General features: G+C 40.5%; 1 protein-coding gene across 1 annotated transcript in view; it reads right to left on the reverse strand.

Annotated features, from left to right (window-relative positions):
- Positions 1 to 8,912: 8,912 nt before the first annotated feature.
- Positions 8,913 to 26,826, reverse strand: part of ccnb2 (cyclin B2) — a 39,848-nt gene continuing 21,934 nt past the window's right edge. The window contains exons 5-8 of the mRNA XM_061887251.1: positions 19,722 to 19,958; positions 18,953 to 19,093; positions 9,179 to 9,289; positions 8,913 to 9,099 (exon numbers count right to left, since the gene is read on the reverse strand). Coding sequence (XP_061743235.1) covers positions 8,992 to 9,099; positions 9,179 to 9,289; positions 18,953 to 19,093; positions 19,722 to 19,958 — 597 coding nt within the window. The 3' untranslated portion in view covers positions 8,913 to 8,991. The remainder of the gene's footprint in view (positions 9,100 to 9,178; positions 9,290 to 18,952; positions 19,094 to 19,721; positions 19,959 to 26,826) is intronic.

Raw genomic sequence — 26,826 nt, forward strand, 5'->3', positions numbered from 1 at the left:
GCAATCTACTAAAATGATCCACTTTATAAAACTGTTTTTTGATTGATTGATTGATACTTTTATTGGTAGTTCAAGCTCAAAGTGTTCACAAAGTACAAGGAAGAAGAATCCTGATGAACATCTTGAACCATATATAAATATATATATATATATATATATATATATATATATATATATATATATATATATATATATATATATATATATTAGGGCTGGGCGATATATGGCTTTTTTTAATATCTCAATGTTTTAGGGCATATCGCGATACACAATAAAAATCTCCATATTTTGCTTTAGCCTTGAATGAAGTGAATTGTGAATTATATTTATATAGCGCTTTTCTCTAGTGACTCAAAGCGCTTTTACATAGTGAAACCCAATATCTAAGTTACTTTTAAACCAGTGTGGGTGGCACTGGGAGCAGGTGGGTAAAGTGTCTTGCCCAAAGACACAACGGCAGTGACTAGGATGGCGGAAGCGGGAATCGAACCTGCAACCCTCAAGTTGCTGGCACGGCCACTCTACCAACCGAGCTATACCGCCCTGAACACTTGATGCATATAATCACAACAGTATGATGATTCTATGTGTCTTCATTAAAACATTCTTCTTCATACCGCATTAATATATGCTACTTTTAAACTTTCATGCAGAGAAGGAAATCTCAACTAAGTCAATTGACCAAAACTATATTTATTAAACAGTTATCAGGCAGTGGCACAAACATTCATGTCATTTCCAAAACAGAAAGTGCAAGATTGTCAAAGACATTTTAAAACAATTAGTACACTTTTGTGCATGATGTCACTAAGATGACATATCAAAACATTAAAGTGCACTTTTTGTACAGAGCGCCACTACAATAGCTTAAAACAAATAATGTGCACTTTTATGCATGATGTCACACAAGATATTTCAATAACTGTCAAATAAAAATGAGCTGCGTAACAGGAAATCAAATAGTGTTCGTCCTTCGCTATGTGGTAGGTTCCTGCGGACATTATCTCCTTTTGTTGTTGACTATTTTTTTTCATACGGTGTTGATCTGGAAATGTTTGCCTCCGCATTTTAATGGCGTGTGGCACCGAACAGAGATGTTGACATGCGGAGCAAGCACTCTTCATTCTTTAGCGGGTGACTTTTCAAATGATGCTATTAGCAGTAATGCTACTTTTGCTTCCAACACTTTTGCCCCACACTTGACAAATTACGGTTGTCTGTTCGACATATCCCCACTTGAAGCCAGACAATGGACCCCCTGCTGTTTTTCTTGGGAATTAATTCATTTGTTACCAGATTTGCACCTTCTCTCTCTCTCGTATTACCACTCGCACGGCTCCGCTAGCATCACAGCTAACGTTACCCACGCTGCTACCTCTCTGCTCCGCGAGGGCGTATACGTATGTGACGTATTTAAGAAGGTGCACTTGCGGTCTGTGAGAAGGAGAGACAACAAAGAGTGGGAAGAGCCTGTAGTGTAATGCCCGCAGCTATAAAGCAACTGCGTGAGAACGTATACTCCAATATCACGATGTAGTCATTTTCTATATCGCACAGAGACAAACCTGCGATATATCGAGTATATCGATATATAAGCCATATATATATATATATATATATATATATATATATATATATATATATATATATATATGGCTTATATATTAAAACATATTTTCTTTCTTCTAAAGTTTTGTGGGTGCGGCTTATATATTGTTGTGGCTTATTGTCTGAAAAATAGTGTATTCATACGGTACGTCACAAATAAAAGCAAAGGAATCCAAGAATAGGCTGGTCTGTCAAATGCAGAACATCGAAAAAGCACGGATGTACTGTACGACCTTCAAATGTGGCAATTATTTTAGCCAGAAGTTGCTCTGTCCAACTGGGGAAAAACATCCATGTGCCAAGTCAGCCATTTATCATCAACTTTAATTATTGGTTTACTAAAAGTGTGAACTGCTCAAGTGAAGGATGTTTGAATGGTGAAGAAGGGTCATCACTGCAGGAGTGTCCTGAAAGCAGTTTTTTTATTTTTTTTTATGAGAAGGCATAATTTAAGATGAAAAAGAAAATACTACACCCATCCAAGCAAAGCTGATATGCATGCAGTCAATTAGCATATCTATGTGGCTTGTTTTGGCCCATGTAATATCAAAATGATCACTGCATCATTTTTTAAATGTTTTTCCTGCAAAGGCTGGAGTTATTGCTGAGCAGCTAGCCAGGTGAAAATGAAGTGATGAAACAAAGAAAACAAGTGCTTTGAAAGGTCTACAAAATGTGTTGGAGAAGGGCTACTACCGTATTTTTCGGATTATAAGTCACACCTTTTGAAAATGCATAATAAAGAAGGTAAAGAACATATATACGTGGCACTGGAGTATAAGTCGCATTTTGGCGGGAAATTTATTTGATAAAATCCAACACCAAGAATATACATTTGAAAGGCAATTTAAAATAAATACAGTTGTGATCAAAATTATTCAACCCCCACACAATTTTTTGTGTTTTAGCAAGTTGGACATTTATTCCGTATTTTGTTTATAGTCATATCGAATAAAGATGTGTCAAATAGACAAATGCAACTTAAATTGTAACACTGTATTTTACAAAATACCAAAAAAGGACTTTTTTTTTTATATCTCATTGACAAAATGATTCAACCCCCTAGTTACATGCATCTTTAGTACTTAGTAGAACACCCTTTGGCAGTAATGACATCCTTCAAACGTGATACATAAGCGGACACAAGCTTCTTGCAAGCATCTACAAGTATTTTAGCCCATTCCTCTTGGGCAAAGGCCTCCAGTTCATTCATATTCTTGGGCTTGTGTGCTGCAACTGCCTTCTTCAAGTCCCACCACAGTTTTTCTAGAGGATTTAGGTCTGGCGACTGTGAAGGCCACTCCAGAGTCTTCCAGCCCTTCTTCTGCAACCACTCTGATGTTGATTTGGAGGTATGCTTGGGATCGTTGTCCTGTTGGTAGGTCCAACGTCTCCCAAGCCTCAGCTTCGTCACTGACTTCATGACATTTGCAGCTAATATATCCTGCTAGGAAATATAATTCATAATGCCTTGAACGCGCTGGAGATTCCCGGTACCTGAGGCAGAGAAACAGCCCCAGACCATGATTGACCCCCCACCATGCTTAACAGTAGGCAAGGTGTTCTTCTCTTTGTAAGCTTCATTTTTTCTCCTCCAGACATAACGTTGATTCATAGGCCCAAAGAGTTCCAGTTTTGTCTCATCACTCCATAGAACAGTTTCCCAAAACCTTTGGGGTTTGTCCAGATGATTTTTGGCATACTGGAGTCTATTTTTCTTGTGCCTGGTAGTCAGAAGTGGGGTGCGACTGGGAGTTCCTGCATGGAGGCCTACATCTCGTAGTGCGCGCCTTATCGTCTGGGACGAAACCTGCGTTCCCCCCTCTGCAATGTCCTGTTGTAGTTCCTCAGCTGTTACCCGGGGGTTTTTCACCACTGTACGCTTCAAATACCGGACAGCAGTTGCACACAGCATCCTCTTTCTACCACGCCCAGGTAGTGTTTCCACTGTGCCTTTAGTTTTAAACTTGCAAATTATGCTCCCAACTGTGTCTCTTGGAATGTGTAATGTCTTTGCTATTTTCTTATATCCATATCCTTTCTTATGAAGAGAAATGACCTCCTCTCTTGACTTCTTTGACCACTCCCTGGACTTCACCATGTTGCAAATACACCATTGACCATCTACAAGAAGCTGAGCGTCACAATCTTTTCAATCAGTTCAATTGTTGCTCGTTATGGTTCTAATCACATCTACAGGTGTTTTCAACACCTGATTGAAAAGACCTTATTCGAATTCTGTTCTTAAGAGTTATGATCTTCAAGGGGTTGAATAATTTTGTTAATGAGATATTAAGAGAAATGACACTGTTTGGTATTTTACAAAATATAATGTTGTAATTCAAGTTGCATTTGTCTATTTTATGCATCTTTATTTGATATGACTATAAACAAAATACGGAATAAATGTCCAACTTGCTAAAACACCAAAATTGTGTGGGGGTTGAATAATTTTGCTCACAACCGTAAAGAATATAAGTGTACGTTATATGACGCATAAATAACCAACTGAGAAGGTGCCTGGTATGTTAACATAACATATTATGGTAAGAGTCATTCAAATAACTATAACATATAGAACATGCTATACGTTTACCAAACAATCCGTCACTCCAAATCGCTAAATCCCATGGAATCTTCTTCCTCGATGTTGCTTCCAAACAATGGCTTGTGTCTTCTTAAATTTCTGTTAGAAGTCTTAGAACAGGCAGCACGGTGGAAAATATTCATTTTTGTTTCACTACTTTTGGTTTGTTCTGTGTCGTGTTTGCGTCTCCTCAATTGCTCAGTTGATTGCAGTTCTGAGTGGGTGAGGTTTGGTTTTGGAATTGGATTGCATTGTTATGGTATGCCTGAGTATTGGTTTGTTGGAGGGCTTCACGGTGGAAGAGGGGTTAGTGCGTCTGCCTCACAATACGAAGGTCCTGAGTAGTCCTGGGTTCAATCCCGGGCTCGGGATCTTTCTGTGTGGAGTTTGCATGTTCTCCCCGTGACTGCGTGGGTTCCCTCCCACCTCCCAAGACATGCACCTGGGGATATGTTAATTGGCAACACTAAATTGGATCTAGTCCAGGGGTAGGGAACCTATGGCTCTAGAGCCAGATGTGGCTCTTTTGATGACTGCATCTGGCTCTCGGATAAATCTGAGCTGACATTGCTTAACATCAATCAATCAATGTTTATTTATATAGCCCCAAATCACAAATGTCTCAAAGGACTGCACAAATCATTACGACTACAACATCCTCGGAAGCACCCACAAAAGGGCAAGGAAAACTCACACCCAGTGGGCAGGGAGAATTCACATCCAGTGGGACGCCAGTGACAATGCTGACTATGAGAAACCTTGGAGAGGACCTCAGATGTGGCCAAGCCCCCCCCCCTCTAGGGGACCGAAAGCAATGGATGTCGAGCGGGTCTAACATGATACTGTGAAAGTTCAATCCATAGTGGCTCCAAGACAGCCGCGAGAGTTCAGTTCAAAGCGGATCCAAGACATAAGTAATGAATGATTCCAGTGTTAAAAATAACTTTCAAAATATAAAACATTCTCATGCGTTTTTATTCCATCCATCCATCCGTTTTATACCACAACTGTTCAAGAAGTTGCGTAATGGTAAGAAGTTATTTATTTATTATTGGTTAGTGTGGGGCTTGCCCCTCGGGGGGGTCCTTCAGACCACCAAGCACCGAACTGAGAGCCTGTTTCAGGGTTACAATATTGTTTAATTTTTCAATAAGTCTCTCAGTTGGTGTCCAGCAATTGTATTTTCGTCTTTCTACTCGCTCGCGCTCTGGCTCCAGCCCCAACCCCGTCTCTCCTCCTGGCTGCTGCTTATAAAAGAGCAACAGGTGATTAGATATCAAGGCCCAGGTGGACCATCCACGCACCTGTCGCTGATTTCGAGGCCTGTCCTGGCACACCCCAGTTCGCTGCAGGCTCGCAGGCCACACCCCCTTCCACAGTTAGCTTCAGAATAACAATGTTATTACAAAGAATAAGAGACCTCTTATACCCTATAAATGTTGGTCTTACTTAAAAATGCACACGTTTAGTTGTGTTCAGTGTTAAGAAAAATATTACGGAAATACTTTTTGAAATATTTGGCTCTCTCAGCCAAAAAGGTTCCCGACCCCTGATCTAGTGTGTGAATGTTGTCTATCTTTGTTGGCCCTGCGATGGGGTGGCGACTCGTCCAGGGTGTACACCGCCTTCCGCCTGATTGTAGCTGAGATAGGCACCAGCAACCCCAAAAGGAACTAAGCGGTAGTAAATGTATGGATGGGGGGACAGTAAAGGCTCTAGTATACTGCCTTGGGGGACTCCACAGCTTATTGAGAGAGGAGGGGACATGGTGCCGTTCACCTCTACCACCTGTTTCCTCACTTCCAAGTAAGATTGCATCCAGCTCGATGAGGTTTTATCAAATCCGATGGCTCTGAGGTTATCCAACAGTATAGCGTGGTTAACGCTGTCAAAGGCCTTCTGAAGGTCCAGCATGACCATGCTGCAGTTTTTGCCGGCGTCCACCTCATGTTTGATGTGGTCGGTCAGATAGAGAAGGCATGTGTCAGTGGAGTGGTTAGTTCTGGAATTTGTACATTAGTTTTTTAGTAGCAAGGTATCTATCAACCTGTTTATAAACTATTATTTCCATTACTTTTGAAATAGAACAGAGTATGGAAACAGGTCAGTAGTTACCAGGTTCTAATTTGCTTCCTTTTTGAAAAAGGGGAGTTACTCTTGTGTGGCAGCCCAGGATAACAGAGTCCCTCTCAGCAGTGGATAGACATTTAGTTAAAACTGCAGAAAAAACACTCATCTCTATTTGCCAACCTTTCAGCCATTGTGTGTGTGACCACAGTTAACTTCCTACTCGGATTGTTGGCTTGGTGGAAAACATCCATCCACTTTCTACCTCTTATTCCCTTTTGGGGTCGCTGGTGCCTATCTCAGCTACAATCGGGTGGAAGGCAGAGTACACCCTGGACAAGTCGCCACCTCATCGCAGGGCCAACAAAGAAAGAGGCTTTTAAAAATTTCCGGCAAGGACAAAGACAAAGAGGGCAAGCAGGGAAGGAGGGAACGGAGAATGCGACCGCCCTCACCAGAGGCTAGGCTGAAGCTCTACTATGCAAAGCGAAAGCCTTTTATAAACAACGTCCAGAAACGCCGCCGGCTTCTCTGGGCCCGAGATTATCTAAAATGGACTGATGCAAAGTGGAAAAGTGTTCTGTGGTCTGACGATTCCACATTTCAAATTGTTTTTGGAAATACTCGACATAGTGTCACTTCACCAAAGGGGAAACAAACTATCCAGACTGTTAGACACAAAGTTCAAAAGCCAGCATCAGTGATGGTATGGGGGTGCATCAGTGCCCAAGGCATGGGTAACTTACACATCTGTGAAGGCACCATTAATGCTGAAAGGTACATACAGGTTTTGGAACAACATATGCTGCCATCCAAGCACTGTCTTTTTCATGGACGCCCCTGCTTATTTCAGCAAGACAATGCCAAGCCACATTCAGCACGTGTTACAACAGTAAAAAGAAACAGAGTGCGGGTACTTTCCTGGCCAGCCTGCAGTCCAGACCTGTCTCCCATCGAAAATGTGTGGCGCGTTATGAAGTGTACTGTTCAACGGCTGAAGCTCTACATGAAACCAGAATGGGAAGGAATTCCACTTTCAAAGCTTCACAATTAGTTCCTCAGTTCCCAAATGTTTGAGTGTTAAAAGAAAAGGTGATGTAACACAGTGGTGAACATGCCCTTTCCCAACTACTTTGGCAATGTAGCAGCCATGAAATTCTAAGTTTATTATTTGCACAAAAAAAAATTGAGTTTGAACATCAAATATATTGTCTTTGTAGTCCATTCAACTGAATATGGATTGAAAAGGATTTGCAAATCATTGTATTCCTTTTATATTTACATCTAAAACAATTTCCCAACTCATATGGAAACGGGATTTGTATAAAAAAAAAAAAAAGGCGTATATATTATAATTACAAAAGTGTATGTGTTTTGGAGCACTGCAGAGGGCACCGTGGTGTACATGTAGATGTTGAAATGGTGTTTGTTTTTCCATGCATGGTGAAATCGTATGTGCGCTATATGATTATAATTCATTGCTCTTTTTCTTGTTTTACTTTGTAGCTGTATGTAGAAATTGCACAGCTGAAGTGGTAGCTGGTTTAATCAGCTCAGTGGTCTTTTCATGTCTGACGTTTGTTGTTTTTACCTTATTTTTGTATCTCCACTGCAGCTACATCATTTCCTCTGTGCGATAAAGTATCAAAGTACCTGTCTACAGTCTAAATATTGTATTGTGAATCCCACTGATTAAATACGATTCATTAGCACTGTACCATAGCTACATATATGACGTTTGCATTAAAAAATAAACACGAGGATTAGTCAAGTATAGATAAAGTTATGGATTAAATGTGACATTGTATTGATCCTGTCACAAGATGGCGGCAATAGGCAGTATCGCTTGATGCGCCATATAAAAGATCTATGGATATATTGGTTTGGTTGACTACCACGTCATTCACTGGAAGTAAACGGGTAAGAGTCACGTGATTGAATACAAAGATCTTCACTGCACCACACAGTGGTGCAACTGTGTAATAACTAAGGAAAACCTGATAATCCCACAGTTGGTCTCGCAGATCAAATACCGATAACTGCCATTAAAACCAAGTATTCCAATTAGTGGCAAAGGACACACTCCAAAAAAATTCTGCATATTCGAAACCTTATAACAGTACCCTGTTTATACAATTCAGGCATAAAGTGATGCACTTTATTTTTTTTTTCCCATAAATGGGAGTACTTGCGTTTGAAAAGCATCCAGACGAGATTATTCCAGCAAATACCGGTAGATGCATCATGAGTGCAATACATTAAAACAGCTCCCGCTGCTGGATTTATTACACGGCAGTCACACTGGACAAATTGATCCACCTCACTTTATTCTGGCAGAAAAAAAAAATACAACTCCAGAAAAGGTTCCAGTCATAACTTGGTCTGCTAATTAGATACCAAAAACTGATGGCATGTAATTTTTATTTTAGACAAAACATGAACGTAAAACCTGGCAAATTAATTTAAAAGAAAAACCCTGAGTAAATTATATTCAGTGTTAATGAAACAGCCAAACGCAAAATATCCTGCTACACAAAAACTAATTTCAAGCAACCTCAGAAAATGAATTTGTACAGATCTATCCAAAATATGCCATTTTGTTGACGATTTTAGGGGGGGGCTGCAAGAAAAGTCAAAATTATCTTTGGAGTAAGATTCATAAAAACATTTATTAAAAGAAAGTGGGACTTAAAATAAAGTGCAAGTGAGAGTCAAAAGCAGCCAAGAAGTCAAGGAGCACGGAGAGCAGCTGCCATGTTGCTGATTGTTGAGGACTTGAGCTGAGGAATCAGACTTATCTTCATCAGTTTACTGCTGGAGTACTTGTTCTTGACTGCCTACACAGCCAAAAGATAGAAATGTAGACATTGTGCCTAAGTTGTCCACTTCAACATTTGTGCTCTCCAGCCAACTTACTTGAAACTTGGTTTTCCCCTCGTTCAAAACCTCTACATTTTTGGCGATGTGCTGCATGATGGGCTCCAGGTGGGCCTCGTCATACGTGGAGTAGTGTTGCTGTGTGGTTGACTGAGGGGGAAAAAAAAAAAGAGCAAAATGGTTTTGATGAGGAAAAAAAAAAAATACAGTAGTGCAAGGAGACCTTGGAACATAACCCCCACAAAGGAGAAGACAAATCTTAAACTAGGGCGATATAAAAAATGACTACATTGTGATATTAGAGCAGGGGTCGGGAACCTTTTTGGATGAGAGAGCCAAAAATCCAAATATTTTACCGGTTTAGCTCGGTTGGTAGAGCGGCCGTGCCAGCAACTTGAGGGTTGCAGGTTCGATCCCCGCTTCCGCCATCCTAGTCACTGCCGTTGTGTCCTTGGGCAAGACACTTTACCCACCTGCTCCCAGAGCCACCCACACTGGTGTAAATGTAACTTAGATATTGGGTTTCACTATGTAAAGCGCTTTGAGTCACTAGAGAAAAAGCGCTATATAAATATCATTCACTTCACATTGAACATAACCCCCACAAAGGAGAAGACAAATCTTAAACTAGGGCGATATAGAAAATCACTATATTGTGATATTAGAGCAGGGGTCGGGAACATTTTTGGCTGAGAGAGCCAAAAAGCCAAATATTTTAAAATGTATTTCCGTAAGAGCCAAATATTTTTTTTTAACAACAAAACTCGTGCATTTTTAAGTAAGACCAACATTTCTAGAGTATAATAATAGGTCTCTTATTCTTTGTAATAACATTGTTATTCTGAAGCTAACTGTGGAGGGGGCGTGGCCCGCGGGCCTGCAGCAAACTGGGGTATGCCAGGACCGGCCTCGAAATAAGCGAGAGCTGCGTAGATGGCTCACCTGAGCCTTGTAATCTAATCAACTGTCGCTCTGTTATAAGCAGCAGCCAGGAGGAGAGACGGGGTTGGGGCTAGAGCCAGAGCGCGAGCGAGAACGAAAGAGAAAAATACAATTGCTGGAAAGCAACTGAGAAACTTATTGAAAAATAAAACAATAGTGTAGTGGTCTGAAGAACCCCCAGGAGGACAAGCCCCACACAAACCAATAATAAATAAATAACTTACCGCAACTTCTTGAACAGGTGCGGTAGTAAACGGATGCATGGACTAAAAATGCATGAGAATGTTTTAAACATTATTTTTAACACTTATTACAAGTGGAATTATTCATTACTTATCATGTTAAGCAATGTCAGCTCAGATTTATCCGAGAGCCAGATGCAGTCATCAAAAGAGCCACATCTGGCTCGCGAGCCATAGGTTCCCTACCCCTGTATTAGAGTATATGTTTTCACGCAGTTGCTTTTAGCTGCTGGCATTACACTACAGGTTTTACCACTCCTTGTGTCTCCTTCTCACAGACAGCAAGCGCAGGTTCTTACACAAGTCACGTCACATACGTATACGCCCTCGCGGAGCAGAGAGGCAGCAGCATGGGTAACGTTAGCTGTGATGCTAGCAGAGCCGTGCGAGTGGTAATACGAGAGAAAGAAGGTGCAAATCTGGTCAATGAAGGAAGAATTAGTTCCCAAGAAAAACCGCAGGGGGTCCATCGTCTGGCGGTGGTTTGGCTTCAATTTGTCAAGTGTGGGGCACAAGCGTTGCTATCAAAAGTAGCATTACTGCTAATGTGTAGCATCATTTGAAAAGTCACCTGCCAGAGAATGAAGAGTACTTAAAAGGCCTACTGAAATGAGATTTTCTTATCTAAAAACGGGGATAACAGGTCCATTCTATGTGTCATACTTGATCATTTAGTGATATTGCCATATTTTTGCTGAAAGGATTTAGTAGAGAACATCCACGATAGAGTTCGCAACTGGAGAAAAGCCCTGCCTCTACCGGAAGTCGCAGACAATGACGTCACAAGTGTGGGGGCTCCTCACATATTCACATTGATTTTAATGGGAAACTCCAACAAAAAGTGCTATTCGGACCGAGAAAACGACAATTTCCCCATTAATTTGAGCGAGGATGAAAGATTCGTGTTTGAGGAGATTGATAGCGACGGACTAAAAAACGCGATTGCAATCGCGTTGCATTGAGACGGATTCATATGTTTTTTAGACACATTTACCAGTATAATTCTGGGAAATTCTTTATTTTTCTATTGTGTTGCTAGTGTTTTAGTGAAATTAACAATACCTGATAGTCTGAAGTGTACGTCCACGGCCGGGTGTTGACACGCAGTGTCTCGGGGAAGTCGATGGCAAGCTAAGCTGATCTCCGGTAAGAAGCGACTTTTTAAACCACAATTTCCTCACCGAAACCTGCTGGTTGACAAGTGGTCGGGATCCATGTCCGCTGTGATTCATAGGAAAGTTTCAACTCCGTGAATTTTAAACAAGGAATCACCGTGTGTTTGTGTGGCTAAAGGCTAAAGCTTCCCAACTCCATCTTGCTACTTTGACTTCTCCAATAATAATTGAACAAATTGCAAAAGATTCAGCAACACAAATCTCCAAAATACTGTGTAATTAAGCCGTTAAAGCAGACGACATTTAGCGGTGTGTGTGCGTAGCGCTCATACTTCCTAAAAACCCGTGGCATCTTGCGTACACGTCATCATTAAAGGCCTACTGAAACCCACTACGCAGTCTGATAGTTTATATATCAATGATGAAATAACATTGCAACACGTGCCAATACGGCCTTTTTAGTTTACTAAATTGCAATTTTAAAAATTTCCCGGGAGTTTGTTGAAAACGTCGCGGAATGATGACGTGTACGCGCGACGTCATGGACTTAGGAAATATTAGCGCTGCGCACACACAGCTAAAAGCCGTCTGCGTTAACTGCATAATTACACAGTATTTTGGACATCTCTCCCGTCCAAAAGCAAAACCTAGTAACTCACTTCTAGCGGACTTTGAGAAAACAAAGGAAAACCAATCTATCTTGATGCTGTCTTACAAAGATCTATAAAGTCATCAAATGTATGTTTTCTTGACCTTTCATTTTCTTGCCGATTGAGCCATGGATTGAATCTGCTCTCATGAACGTGTGCCCTTTCTCCAGATATTTTATCACAATCTCGGGTGGGCCCCATTCTGCGTTTGCACATTGGGCAAGAGCCGTGCACAGTGTCCAGTTGTTATTTTCACCTCCACAGTTATCTGCCCAAAAGGGTATGCAAGGGGGAGAATCAAGAACAATACATTTAATGAAGGTGCTTGCAACGTCCTGGGCCAATCTTCCAAATATCCCCTTGTGCCATAATATCACATAATCAGGTTGACCGTCGGCCCCCATTCGTGCAAATGTCCCATTAAAGACAATAAGGCGACTGACAAAGAAGCTCTGATTGGTCCCTTGAGATACTAGGTTTTTCGGTTTTATCTACGCGGTTATGTGGTAGTTGCTAGGTCCTGCCATGCGCCTAACAGCTTACTTACGGAAAAAATTACAATATCGCATACACTAATGTAAAGAATATCACCTAGGAACTCCAAAATTATTATCAGCTCAGTTTTGACTAAAATTGAGTTACTGAGTTTTGCATTTGGACGGGAGATCTGTGTTGCTGAATCTTTTGCAATTTGTTCAATTAATAATGGAGAAGTCAAAGTAGAAAGATGGAGTTGGGAAGCTTTAGCCTTTAGCCACACGGTGATTCCTTGTTTAAAATTCCCGGAGGTGAAGCTTTACTATGGATCAGAGCGGTCAAGCGAACATGGAGCCCGACCAAATGTCAACCAGAAGTTTTCGGTGAGAAAATTGTGGTAAAAAGTCGCCACTTACAGGAGATCAGCTGAGCTTGTGCCGTCCATACAGCTGCCGTCGACTTCCATCAGACACTGGCCTCTAGACACACCCTTCTAACTATCAGGTACTATTAAACTCACTAAAACACTAGCAACACAATAGAAAGATAAGGGATTTCCCAGAATTATCCTAGTAAATGTATCTAAAGACATCTGAATCCGTCCCAATGCAATCTGTTTTTTTATTATTATTTTTTTTCCCTAGTCCGTCGCTATCAAATATCTTTAAACACGAATCTTTCATCCTCGCTCAAATTAATGGGGAATTTGTAGTTTTCCCGGTCTGAATAGCTCTTTTTGTTGGAGGCTCCCATTAAAAACAATGTGAGGATGTGAGGAGCAGTCAACGGGTGACGTCATCGTCTGCGACTTCCGGTAAAGGCTTTTCTGTTAGCGACCAAAAGTTGCAAACTTATCGTGGATGTTCTCTACTAAATCCTTTCAGAAAAAATATGGCAATATTGCGAAATGATCAAGTATGACACATAGAATGGAGCTGCTATCCGCGTTTAAATAAGAAAATCTAATTTCAGTAGGCCTTTACTCCGCATGTCAACATCTCCATTCGGTGCCACACATTTCCAAATCAAAAGTATGAAAATAACAGTCAATAACAAAAAGGTGATAATGTCCACAGTAACCTACCACATTGCAAAGGACGAACACTATTTGATTTCCTATTATGCAGCTCATTTTTATTTGACACTTATTGAAATATCTTGTGTGACATCATGCACAAAAGTGCACTTTCTTTTTGAACTATTGTAGTGGCGTACTGTACAAAAAACACTTTAATTTAGTGTTTTGATAGGTCATATTAGTGACATCATGCACAAAAGTGCACTAACAGCTTGTTTTAAATTGTCTGACAATCTTGCACTTTCTGTTTTGGAAATGAAATTAAGTTTGTGCCACTGCTTAATAAAGACACTTTTGGTCAATTGACTTGTGATTTCATTCTTTGCATGAAAGTTCAAAATGAGCATATATTAATGCAGTATGAACAAGAATGTTCTAATGTAGACACAGAATCGTCATACTGGTGTGATTATATGTATCAAGTGTTAATTCAAGGCTAAGGCAAAATATCGAGAGATGGCCTAAAAATCGAGATATTAAAAAAAGGCCATATCGCCCAGCCCTCTCTTAAACCTTATCTTTGATCTTGTCGGCCCTATAAATACCTTAGGGAAAGGAAAACTGCAACATCTGTGTATCCGTAATCCCCCAAATCTATTATGCCCACCAAGCCCTCTTAAAGTCAATATTCCATTTCCATGCCGTGTAAAAACTAATTTAAGGGCAAACACCAAGGAATTATTTTCAGTGACACGGCATTTTGATCACGGAGGCAAGGAATGCAGCTATTGACATACTGAGCTGCTGCATTGCTTGAGTTGGCAAAACTTTGTGCTGGATTATAAATCATGTAAAGTAGAAGCCTGTGAACTTGTGGCCATAACATGAGAAGTCGGTCAACTCTGAAATTCAACTTAAACCCGAAGACCTCGCTAGGAAGACGTGACAAGATTGTACAGTGATTGTTTTGTCATGTTTGGCACAGAGCAAGAGTGCTACATGATGCTGAGTGTTTCACAAAAGCTCATCTGCTTAGCACAGCTTCTAAAACTTCAGTTCATCCTTATATTCAGGCTAAAAATACAAGGTTATGGTTTATTGTTCTGGTAGTCGTTTCATGACATCTGCCATGATTAGTAGTAGTTTTGGGAAACAGCAAACATTCATGTTAGGGCGATATGGCCTTTTTTTTTTTAAAGGGGGAACATTGTCACAATTTCAAAAGGGTTAAAAACAATAAAATCAGTTCCCAGTGGCTTGTTGTATTTTTTTTCAAAATTTTACCGGTCTCGGAATATCCCTAAATAAAGCTTTAAAGTGCCTTATTTTCGCTATCTTCGAAACCACTATCCATTTCCCTGTGACATCACACAGTGCTGCCAATGTAAACAAACAATGGGAATACCACAGCAAGATATAGTGACATTAGCTCGGATTCAAACTCAGATTTCAGCGACTTAAGCGATTCAACAGATTACGCATGTATTGAAACAGATGGTTGGAGTATGAAAGTATTGAAGAAGAAACTGAAGCTACTGAGCGAATAGCTATTGACGCTATTCATAGCCATGGCATGGCCGAATAGCTGCGTTAGCATCGCCGGTAAAATGTGCGGACCAAACGATCAGGACTTTTGCATCTTTTGACACTGGAGCAACTTAAATCAGTCGATTGGTAAGTGTTTTTTTCGCATTAAATGTGGGTGGAAGGAAACGTAATATAGTTGCAAATGCATCTACAGGTTATCCATACATCTCTGTACCATGTCTGCTTTAGCACCGCCGGTAAATAGCATGTTAGCATCGATTAGCTGGCAGTCAACATCAACAAAACTCCCCTTTGTGATTTCGTTGACTATCGTTGCAAATGCATCTGCGGGTTATCCATACATCTCTGTGCCATGTCTGCCTTAGCATCGCCGGTAAAATGTGGAGACACTAAAGCACATTCAATGGGGGTCTGGCGGCAGACACTTTCGCATCTTCGGGCCAGTGGTGCAACTTGAATCCCTCCCTGTTAGTGTTGTTACACCCTCCGACAAGGCATGATGTCTCAAAGGTTCCAAAAAATAGTAAAAAACAAACGGAAAATAACAGAGCTGAGACTCGGTGTTTGTAATGTGTAGAAAATGAAAATGGCAGGTGGTTTACCTCGGCGATGTCACATTCTGACGTCATCGCCTCCAGCGCGATAAACAGAAAGGCGTTTAATCCGCCAAAATTCACCAATTTAGAGTTCGGAAATCGGTTAAAAAAATATATGGTCTTTTTTCTGCACCATCAAGGTATATATTGACGCTTACATAGGTCTGGTGATAATGTTCCCCTTTAATAGATATTTTTAGGCCATATCGCGATACATATCTCGATATTTTGCCTTGTTAGAAAAATTGTGTGTAAATTATCAAAAAAAACTCTCCGCTCTCTGAGTTTCCATTGAACAGATGAGACCTGTCCTTGTTCGACCAAGCAAGGTCTTGGAAGATTCCGCTGTGTACGTTGGAATGCGACGAGAGGGGTTTTCTATTGTCCTCAAAGACCTGAAAAATCTGAATCCAGGACGAGCCCAAGTGAAGTGAGGTGAATGATATTTATATAGCGCATTTTCTCTAGTGACTCAAAAGCGCTTTACATAGTGAAACCCAATATCTAAGTTACATTTAAACCAGTGTGGGTGGCACTGGGAGCAGGTGGGTAAAGTGTCTTGCCCAAGGACACGACGGCAGTGACTAGGTTGGCGGAAGCGGGAATCGAACCTGCAACCCTCAAGTTGCTGGCACGGCCGCTCTACCAACCGAGCTATACCGCCAGAGGCATCATCTTCTTTTGTCTTCAATGTGACCGAAAACAATGACTGTTTACATACACCCCATTCCTGTTTTGACATGTGTTGTTGCGTAAACATTGAATATCTAAATAAAAGAGGAGACGTAAACCCTTTTCGTCAGACCATGGTGCAGAAACTGTACAAGGTGTACAGAGGCCATGTCTCTCCTCAAGATTGAGTTTAAATTTAAGTCCGTCTTTGTTTGATTCCTTGCCTTTTTGTCTTGTTTAATAGATGTCATCAGTGTTTGACCCTCACATTAGCCTTGAATGAACACTTGATGGATATAATCACAGCAGTGTGATGATTCTGTGTCTACAGTAAAACATTCTTCTTCATACTGCATTAATGTATGGTACTTTTAAACTCATGCAGAGAAGGAAATCACAACTAAGTCAATTGACCAAAACTGTATTTATTAAATAGTGGCACAAAAATTCAAAAACAAGCTATGAGTGCACTTTTGTGCATTATGTCACTATGACATATCAAAACACTAAATTAAAGTGCTCTTTTTGTACAGAACGCCACTAAGATAGTTTAAAACAAATAATGTGCACTTTTGTGCATGATCTCACACAAGATATTTCAATAAGTGTCAAATAAAAATAAGCTGCATAATAGGAAATCAAATAGTTTATGTCCTTCGCTATGTGGTAGGTTACTGCGGACATTATCTCCTTTTGTTGTTGAATGTTTTTTTTCATACGATGTTGATCTGGAAATTTTTGCCTCTGCATTTTAATGGTGTGGCACCGAACGGAGATGTTGAAATGCGGAATAAGCACTCTTCATTCTCTAGCAAGTGACTTTTCAAATGATGCTACATGTTAGCAACAATGCTACTTTTGTTAGCAACGCTTGTGTCCCACACTTGACAAATTAAAGTTGTCTTTTTGGCATATTCCCGCTTGAAGGCCGTACCACCGGCAGATGACGGACCCCCTACTGTTTTTCTTGGGAATTATTTCTTCATTTGTTACCAGATTCGCACGTTTTTTCTCTCGTATTACCACTCGCACGGCTTTGCTAACATCACAGCTAACGTTACCCATGCTGCTACCTCTCTGCTCCGCGAGGGCGTATACGTATGACGTGACATGTGTAAGGTGTACTTGCTGTCTGTGAGAAGGAAAGACAAGAAGGAGTTGGAAAAGCCTGAAATGTAATGCCCGCAGCTAAAAGCAACTGCGTGAGAACGTATACTCTATCACGATAGTCATTTTCGATATCGCACAGAGACAAACCCAAGGTTATATCGATATCGCGCAGCACTAAAAAAAGTTTCGGCAATGCTTAAAATGAGCAAAATTTTACATATTATAAATGTGCCTGTTCCTTTGTGACATGTAGTTCCAGCATGTATATAAAAACGTTTTAGGGGCTTTGTAGGCGGAATCGAACGCATTGAAACAAGGTGTTCTTTCCTCATACAGCGTCCGCATTACTGAAGACACCGCACCGATCCGCCTGTCAATCTTACGATCCACTCTTCCCTCACTCGTGAACAAGACTAAGTACTTTAACTCCTCCACTTGGGGAAGGGTCTCCACCCTTTTCCGGACGAGAACCATGGAGTTGGGAGGTGCTGATTCTCATCCCGGTCTCTTCACACTGCTGCGAATCGATCCAGTGAGAGCTGAAGATCTTGGCCAGAAGAAGCCATCAGGCCCACAATCTGCAAAAAGCAGAGACCTAATCCTGCAGCCACCAAACCGGAACCCCTCAACTCCTGACTGACTGCGCTTGGAAATTTTGTCCATAAAAGTTATGAACAGAATCGGTGACAAAGGCAGCCTTGGCTGAGTCCAACCCTCACTGGAAACGTGTCCGACTTACTGCCGGCAATGCGGACCAAGATTTGACACTGATTGTACAGGGAGCGGACCGCCACAATCAGAGAGTCCGATACCTCATACTCTCTGAGCACTTCCCACAGGACTTCGGGGAACACAGTCGAATGCACATGTAAACTGGTTGGGCAAACTCCCATGCACCCTCAAGGACCCTGCCGAGAGTATAGAGCTGGTCCACAGTTCCATGACCAGGACGAAAAACACACTGTTCCTCCTTAATCTGAGGTTTGACTATCCGGCGTAGCCTCCTCACAAGTACACCTGAATAAACCTTACCGGGAAGGCTGATGAGTGTGATCCCACGATAGTTGGAACACACCCTCCGGTTCCCCTTCTTAAAGAGTGGAACCACCACCCTGGTCTGCCAATCTAGAGGTACTGCCCCCGATATCCACGCAATGATCTTGTACCCCATACTCTGAGCACTCCCCACAGGACTTCCCGAGGGACACAGTCGAATGCCTTCTTTAAGTCCACAAAGCACATGTACACTGGTTGGGCAAACTCCCATGCACCCTCAAGAACCCTGCCAAGTATGAATGATTCCCACAAGTCAGCCTGATCCATATAAAATACTTAGAAATATGATGGTCATGCAAACAAGGAATTCAGTCCCTAAACTTTGGGTGGAAAAATTAGCATTCCTTGTGGCCACAAAGAATCAGAACCAAGATTGCTTCAACTCACCCAATGCAGATCATTCAGGAGCAGCTGAGCAAGGCACAGAGACGCAGCAGCGATCTCTGAGGGATGATAGTGCACCATGTCGTAGTCAATGAGAGTCAACTCCATCAGATACTTGGCCAGTGTGTGTCTTGCCGTGTCTGCCTGTGGTGGACAATCACTCGAGTTAGCCATTTGTCCATTTTCGATCAGTAAACACCTGAATTGCCCAAGAGGATATTTACATGTGGGGGTCATTACTGCATCCAAAAGGCCTATATTATACATACAGCTTGGAGACCATTTTAAGAGCCAGCAGTACATTGAAAAAAAGCTTGTATCTGGCAGTTTAACATCTTTGTTTTGGCTAGTTTAAAATAAATTAAAGTCAAATGTTTTTTTTCGTACGTGGCCATCTGCTGGGGAAAAGGTTAAACACCAGAGTCTGCATCGATCAGTGGTGTCTAAAGTGTGGCCCAGGGGCATTTTATTAACCTACAAAAATCTATTGAAATTATATACACACCTACTGTATTTGCTTAGTCATGTAACAAAAGCTCAGCTAAATAATTTTTTTACAAAGAGCCTATTTACTGATTCACATCAAATTGTTTTAGTAACTTTATATACAAAATGTTTCAAAGTAGACACCAAGCATTCCTTCATTTTTTAGCCCCCCGCCCATGTAAAAAAGTGATGATGTTCTCTTATAGCAACAGAGCTCCCATCCTTTCCAGGTATAAAATATTAGCTCTGGCAGGACAGCCTTCAAGGAAATGACAAAAGATCTCACATTCGACACTTTTGAAGCTCTCCTGAGGAAGTGAAGAGGAAGAGGACGCCCCAACTGAAAGTTGAGCGTCTTCAGGACCTGTTTCTCCATTTCCAAAATCTGAGCCTTAGTGAACGCGTTGTCTGTGATGTAGGCGAAGTCTCCCACCTCTGGAGCGTACATCTCCTCATACTTGCAAGCCACCAGCATGGCAGTCACACCGACAAGCTGCAGCTTTCTACGAGAAACAGGCTGGACCTGAGGGGCATCAAGATTGAGCGTTAGCCATCTGTTTGAAGGACCCAAGAGAATTTTCTTTTTGCGAACAAAATGTTTGTTAGTCACTCATGTTTAATGCCAAAACATCAAATAATTATGTTCATGCATCGAAGTGTGAGCTTGTACACAGTTTAGACGTTACATGGACCAAAAATGAAACTGATAATTAATCCAGTGCGGCCCAGGGATTAGGTCCGTGAACAGATTTAATCTGTAAATGCCTCGGCCATCTGCTTAATACCTAACCAGAAAACGGGGAAAATGTAAAATATTTTTTCTATTCCAAAACAAAAACTGACTGCCGCAACGTACACCTCGAAGAGTTTATTACGCATTACCTATTTAGTTAAATCCCAGAGAGGCTGAGTCTTTAAATTTGTTGGATTTGTAGAGACACAGATGAAGTCAATCATGGCGTCCTTGTTGCGTTTTTGAAACTGCACCATTTTCCCCCCTCAGAGGGTATTTTCAGATCAGCCAAAAGTAAAAATGCCAGAAGAAAATAACAAAAAAAAAACAAGTTTGATACGGTCACAGCATTAAGATTTTTAAACCATAGATCAATCCATAAGTGTAGTATCAGTACTTGTAGAATACTAAAGTCATAGGAACAATATTTTTTATTCTCACAATATTTGTCGTTTTGGTTAAGGTTTACACACAACTTAAGGCAAAACCAAATAGTTAAAATGAGTAATATTGTGTACTATCGAGTTTGCGCAAGCAATTGTATACAAATTTGAATATTGTATTGATAGTTAATCACCAAAACTTAACTTGAATAATCTGAAAAATATACAGTTAACACATGCTGTCAGTATCGTCCGATCTCACCCAGATCAATGTAAGCCTGGGGCTTAACGATTAATCGATTTATATTCAACTACATGGGTCAGCACTCAGCAAGTTTGCCTTTTCAAAGATAGGTATCAATCCAAGATAGTGTTTTTGTTTTTAATAAAAAAGGGAATAATTTGAAAAACATTGGATTTTGAACAGAATCTGAAGTTTAGCACTTTTAATGACGTTAACCATTCGAGTTTGTCTGGCCAAGTCAGCAAAACAAGGTCAGGCTCAGAAGGTCACAAACGCAACAACCTTCAGCTAGAGCACGATTGCAAAAGCAACATACACAATAAGGCTGCAACACAACAAAGCACCGGAGGAGAGAGCAGAGCAAGTAATTGTGACTGACCAACTTCCTGAAAAAGGCATTAGGAGTACTGAAAGTTAGTCATTCCAATTACTTTTCCAACTTTAGAGTTAAACTTGCCATCTCAGGAAGCTGTCAAAACTTGTCTGTTCCGCAAATGACTTTTGTGACTTTTCTCCATCGTAACTGCTTATGAAAGGGAGTAGTTGAAGGTCAAACCACTTAATTTAACCTGAAGAGATGTTGGTTGCACTTTTAATATTTTAGTTGAAAACTGTATAAGTATAACCCATTTAGCTGCTACTTCCAATGCTTTTCCACATTTGCTTTACACACACAGATTGCGGGAGCTGTCAAACAAGGCCCTTGCCACAACCCATCAGAAGCAATGGTTTAGGGTCTTGCCCAAGGGCACAACTCAGATGGCAAAGGCCAGGGGATTGAACCATGTTGCTGGCACAGCCACTCTACCAACCAAGCCAAGGTGTCAATGTTAAAATGTATGCCAATGTACCAGTATTGAAAATGACAGTCGAAGATTTCCTCTTAAATCTTGAAGTGTCGGTTTCACTTCGTTCAAATAAGTGAATGCATTGGCCAGTGGTTTACAAGCATCCATAATTCAGTTATAAATAAATATTACAAGACATAACGGGAATATAAAAAAAAGTTACTGAATAGATTACCGTATTTCCTTGAATAACCGCCGGGCATGTAATATGCGCCTGCCTTGAATTACGGCCGGGCAAACCTCGCTCCCCAAATAAATAAGTGCATGCTTACTTTTACCGCCGGGTCAAATTTGTGACGTTACGAGTGACCCTTTACCTGCAGTTATTTCAAAACGGCGGGGGAGTTTGTTTGCTTGCTTTTAATGTGTGTAAACCAGGGGTCTTGTTCCACAGCCATACAGATCACACTAATGATTGTGATATAAAACAACTTCAACACTCTTAATATGCGCCACAATCTGTGAACCCTAACCAAACACATTTCTGGAGAATGTATGCCCTGCAACACACCACAAACACAACACAACACCTACCCACAATGCAATGCATCCTTGACTCCTGGCTACACTTTCAATACTCGCGCTGGCACCGAACCCCCCCCCCCCCTCCCCTCCCCTCCCTCCATGCTTTGGTTGAGGTGGGCGGGGTTGGGGGCGTGTGTATAATATATCCAAGAGACACGGATACACGGCATTATAGGTAATCCCTATGCTGAGTTTATAATGTGCCACAGAGTCAATGCTCTCCAGAAATGTGCTTGGTGTGGGTTCACAGAGTGTGGCGCATATTAGTAAGAGTTTTAAAGTTGTGGTGGCGACTTGTCCAGGGTGTACCCCGCCTTCCGCCCGATTGTAGCTGAGATAGGTGCCAGCACCCCCCCGCGACCCCAAAAGGGATTAAGCGGTAGGAAATGGATGGATGGATGGATATCACAACCATCAGTGTAAAAGGTATGGCTGTTGACCAAGTATGCATTGCAATCAAGCATAAAAAGCGGCGAAATGCATGCGTCCGGCACGCACACAGCATGGTGTAAAAGTGGGCGCGATGACATGCTGTAGAGCAGTGGTCCTCAACCACCGTGCCGCGGACGCAGAATATATATATATATTTTTTTTCTTTAATCACATTCAATTTTTTACTGCATGCCATTGGTAAGCGCAGGGGTGAGAAGAGGTTTTAAAATTATTAGCGCCTGCTTACTTTTACCGCATGCTTTGAATAGGCGCAGGAGTGAGAAGAGGTTTTAAATTTATTAGGGCCCCGGCGGCTATTCAAAGAAATGCGGTAACTCCCTGAAATAGTATGATTCTAAAAAAACTGAATCGTATCAGCAACCAATTATTCTGAATCAAATCCTTCCACCTTTAATAACGGCAGCACAAAATTTAAAAAATTGGAACATCCGAATAAATATCCACGTTTTCTCCCAATGACTGCGTGGGTTCCCTCCGGGTACTCCGGCTTCCTCCCACCTCCAAAAGACACGCACCTGGGGACAGGTTGATTGGCAACACTTAAATGACCCTAGTGTGTGAATGTTGTCTGTCTGTGTTGGCCCGGCGATGAGGTGGCGACTTGTCCAGGATGTAGAATAAAATAGAGTTTTTATTGTCATTATTGCAGTGAACAAGTTCAAAGAACAACGAAATTGTACCTCGCCTTCCGCCCGAATGCAGCGGAGATGGGCTCCAGCGACCACAAAAGCGACTAGCGGTACAAAATGGATGGATGTTTGAATTGTTTCAACGTCTAGGCTGTGGCCAATGTAACAGAAACACTGCTACATTGAGGGAGCATTTAATAAATCACTTCAAACAGGTCAACATTGCACAGAGGGAGAGCACAACGGAAGCTAAAACAGACCATTGAGAAATTGGTGCCAAAAAGAGAATCATCTTTGTTTGAATTTAAAAACAAAAAAAGTCTACCATTGAAGAAGGTAGGCTAATCGGGAAAAAAAATGGCAACAGGTTGTTGCTAGAACTTGACATGGCAAAAAAAAAAAAAAAAGTGCAAAATACCAACGATGTAAAGACCATGACCTGATTAAAAAAAAAAAAAAAAAACACCAAACAAGCCTAACAGTTGTCCAAAGGCAAAGTCTATCAAACAGTCCCGCAAACAGATTTCGCAGATTAATCTATTAATGTGTAGACATACCAGATGGAGGATTTTTTTTTTTTTAGTATATGCATCGCAATTTGGACGTAGACTATTAAAAAAAAAATAGTAAACGTTGATTTATTGTAAATAAAGTAATGCAGACCGTTCTAAAACACTGGCTTACTGCATTGAGCCACCTCAGAAATCGGACTTATGTACCAGTTTTGCACACATTTCCATGAATTAAATGTGATGGGAATGTATTACTAATGCACTGTTTTTAAAAAGTTGCAAGCGATAAACACTTATTTAGTGAAACAAAAAGAAATGTAAAATGCATAGATTGTCGATTTTTAGCCGAATCATGAGGTGGCCAAAAATTCCTACCTTTAGTATACACCGTCAAAGGGTTCATACTAAAAATATCGTCCGGTCATTTATACAATAAGCGAAAGGGACATTTCAAGCGCAATAATATAATATAGCCTAAAAGTATTTGTCAAAGAGAAAAGTGGATAAATGGAGTAACATTTTTCAATATTAAAAGCCCAATTCACATTTATTCAAAAGATAAATGTGAAACCTGTGTGTCAAGTGTCAGTGCTCAAGGAATATAATACTCTACATCACCATGAGACTTGTCATGCCCAAAAATACACCTTGGAAGCACAGTAAAAAGAAATCCAGATTTACAGTAAAAAACTGGCCGGTCACCAAAACTTCTGTAAAATGTTAAATGGTTTGGACACCAAATTATTTTAAAATTTAAAAATGTTTCCACTTAAATTTTAAAACAGAACTATTTTTACTAGTGATGTCCGTTTTTTTTTTTGCAAATATCCGATATTGTCCAACTCTTAATTACAGATTCCGATAACCGATAGACAGTTGTGGAATTAACACATTATGCCTAATTTTGTTGTGATGCCCCGCTGGATGCAATAAACAATGTAACAGTTTCCCCAAAATAGTAACAACTTCAACTCAAGTTATGGAAAAAAGTGCAAACATGGCACTGCCATAATTATTGAAGTCAAGGTGCCTTTTTTTTTTTTAACATGCCTCAAAACAGCAGCAGCAGACGACACGAGGCAGCGATGACCAAGAAGAACGCGGAGTTGGAATATAATTACAACACTTTAAGTACATATTTATATAATATTAACACAATATGTAACTACAAGCTCCATTCACAGACAAGAGTCCCATTGCTTTTATGAGCGGTCGAGCGAGTCAAAAGCCCAAAAATAAAATATATATATATATATATATTTATTTTTTTATTTTTTATTTATTGCGGCCGTAATTATTTCGTGGTGGGCCGCCACAAAAAAATTAATGTGTGGGAAACCCTGCTAGTATGTTCGTGCAACGAATGCTTAGTGTGATGGTACTTAGCTCCTTGAGTAGGGGTCGGCAACCTAAAATGTTGCAAGAGTCATATTGGACCAAAAATACAAAAACAAATCCGTCTGAAGCCCCATAAATAAGAGTTATATTACATACAGAGTGTGTCATGAGATATAAATTGAATTAAGGAGGACTTAAAGGAAACCAAATGAGCTCAAATATAGCTACAAATGAGGCATAATGATGCAATACGTACATATAGCTAGCCTAAATAGCATGTTAGCATCGATTAGCTTGCAGTGTACAAATATGTCTGATTAGCACTCCACACAACTCAATAACAACAAAACTCACCTTTGTGCATTCATGCACAACATTAAAAGTTTGGACAAAATTAGACAGAAAAAGAAGTGGCATAAAACATGTCTTAGAAAGTTATACATGTAAACAAACTAGGGTGAGTTTGAGGACAGCCAAAATTAGTAGGACAAAACGGCGCTCGCCAAATACTCGAATCAGTCAAGTATGTTTAATATAAACAGTGTGCTTTATAACAATTAGGGAGGTTTGTGTCGTGTTTGTCCTCCTACAGAAACCATATTAAAAAAAAAACATGTTTTTTTCCTCATTTTCCATATATTTTTGAAAAAGCTCCAGAGACCCACTGGGGCGGCGCTAAAGAGACGCATGCAACTCTAGAGCCGTGGGTTGCTGACCCTCGCCCTAGTTTGTTTACATGTATAACTTTCTAAGACATGTTTTATGCCACTTTTTCCGTCTCATTTTGTCCACCAAACTTTTAACGTTGTGCATAAATGCACAAAAGGTGAGTTTCTTTGATGTTTTTGACTTGTGTGGAGTGCTAATCAGACATATTTGGTCACTGCATGACTGTAAGCTAATCAATGCTAACATGCTATTTAGGCTAGCTATATCTACATATTGCATCATTATGCCTCATTTGTAGCTATATTTGAGCTCATTTGGTTTCCTTTAAGTCAGTGGTTCTTAATCTTGTTGGAAGTACCGAACCCCACCAGTTTCATATGCACATTCACCGAACTCTTTAGTGAAATAATAAAATATTTTTTTTTCAAATTCAAGACAAAGTTCTGATTTTTTTTTTTTTTTTTTTACTGGTGCACAAAATGAACTGCATGAACATCACCTTGTTTAAAGAACAAAACCAACACAGTGCATGAACTCACAATAAATGACACACCCGCAAATCAGTTTGACTTCTGCTGTTGCCGCATCCATAATACGACGATAGGGAAAAGTTTTTATGTACACCTGGCCTGGGCAATTCTTTTGACTCGGGGGCCAAATTTAGAAAAAAAAATGTCTCTGGGGGCCGGTTTATCTATTTTCAGGAACACTAATACAAAACCTTGCAATAATGTCAGATCAAATGCTAAAAACATGACAGACTGACCGCTTTAAAAAACAGAATGCAATTTTAAATTTTTTTACTGAATGAGACACCCGGAATGTACATGAAAATAAAGAATGTGGGATTTACGATATTATCTATGAATGATAAAACACTGAATATTTACAACATACGAACGACACCCCCTCTCCATCCACATATTTTACAATTAAGCAAAATAAAAATGCAACAGCAAAATATGAATGCAAATGGTAAAAAAAAAAAACCCACACCTAAAATCTGATATATGGAGTATAATGTAAAAATCTCCTTCCACGTCTGTCCCTGACACCC

Source organism: Nerophis ophidion, linkage group LG25 (genome assembly GCF_033978795.1).
Source record: "Nerophis ophidion isolate RoL-2023_Sa linkage group LG25, RoL_Noph_v1.0, whole genome shotgun sequence".
NCBI lineage: Eukaryota > Metazoa > Chordata > Actinopteri > Syngnathiformes > Syngnathidae > Nerophis > Nerophis ophidion.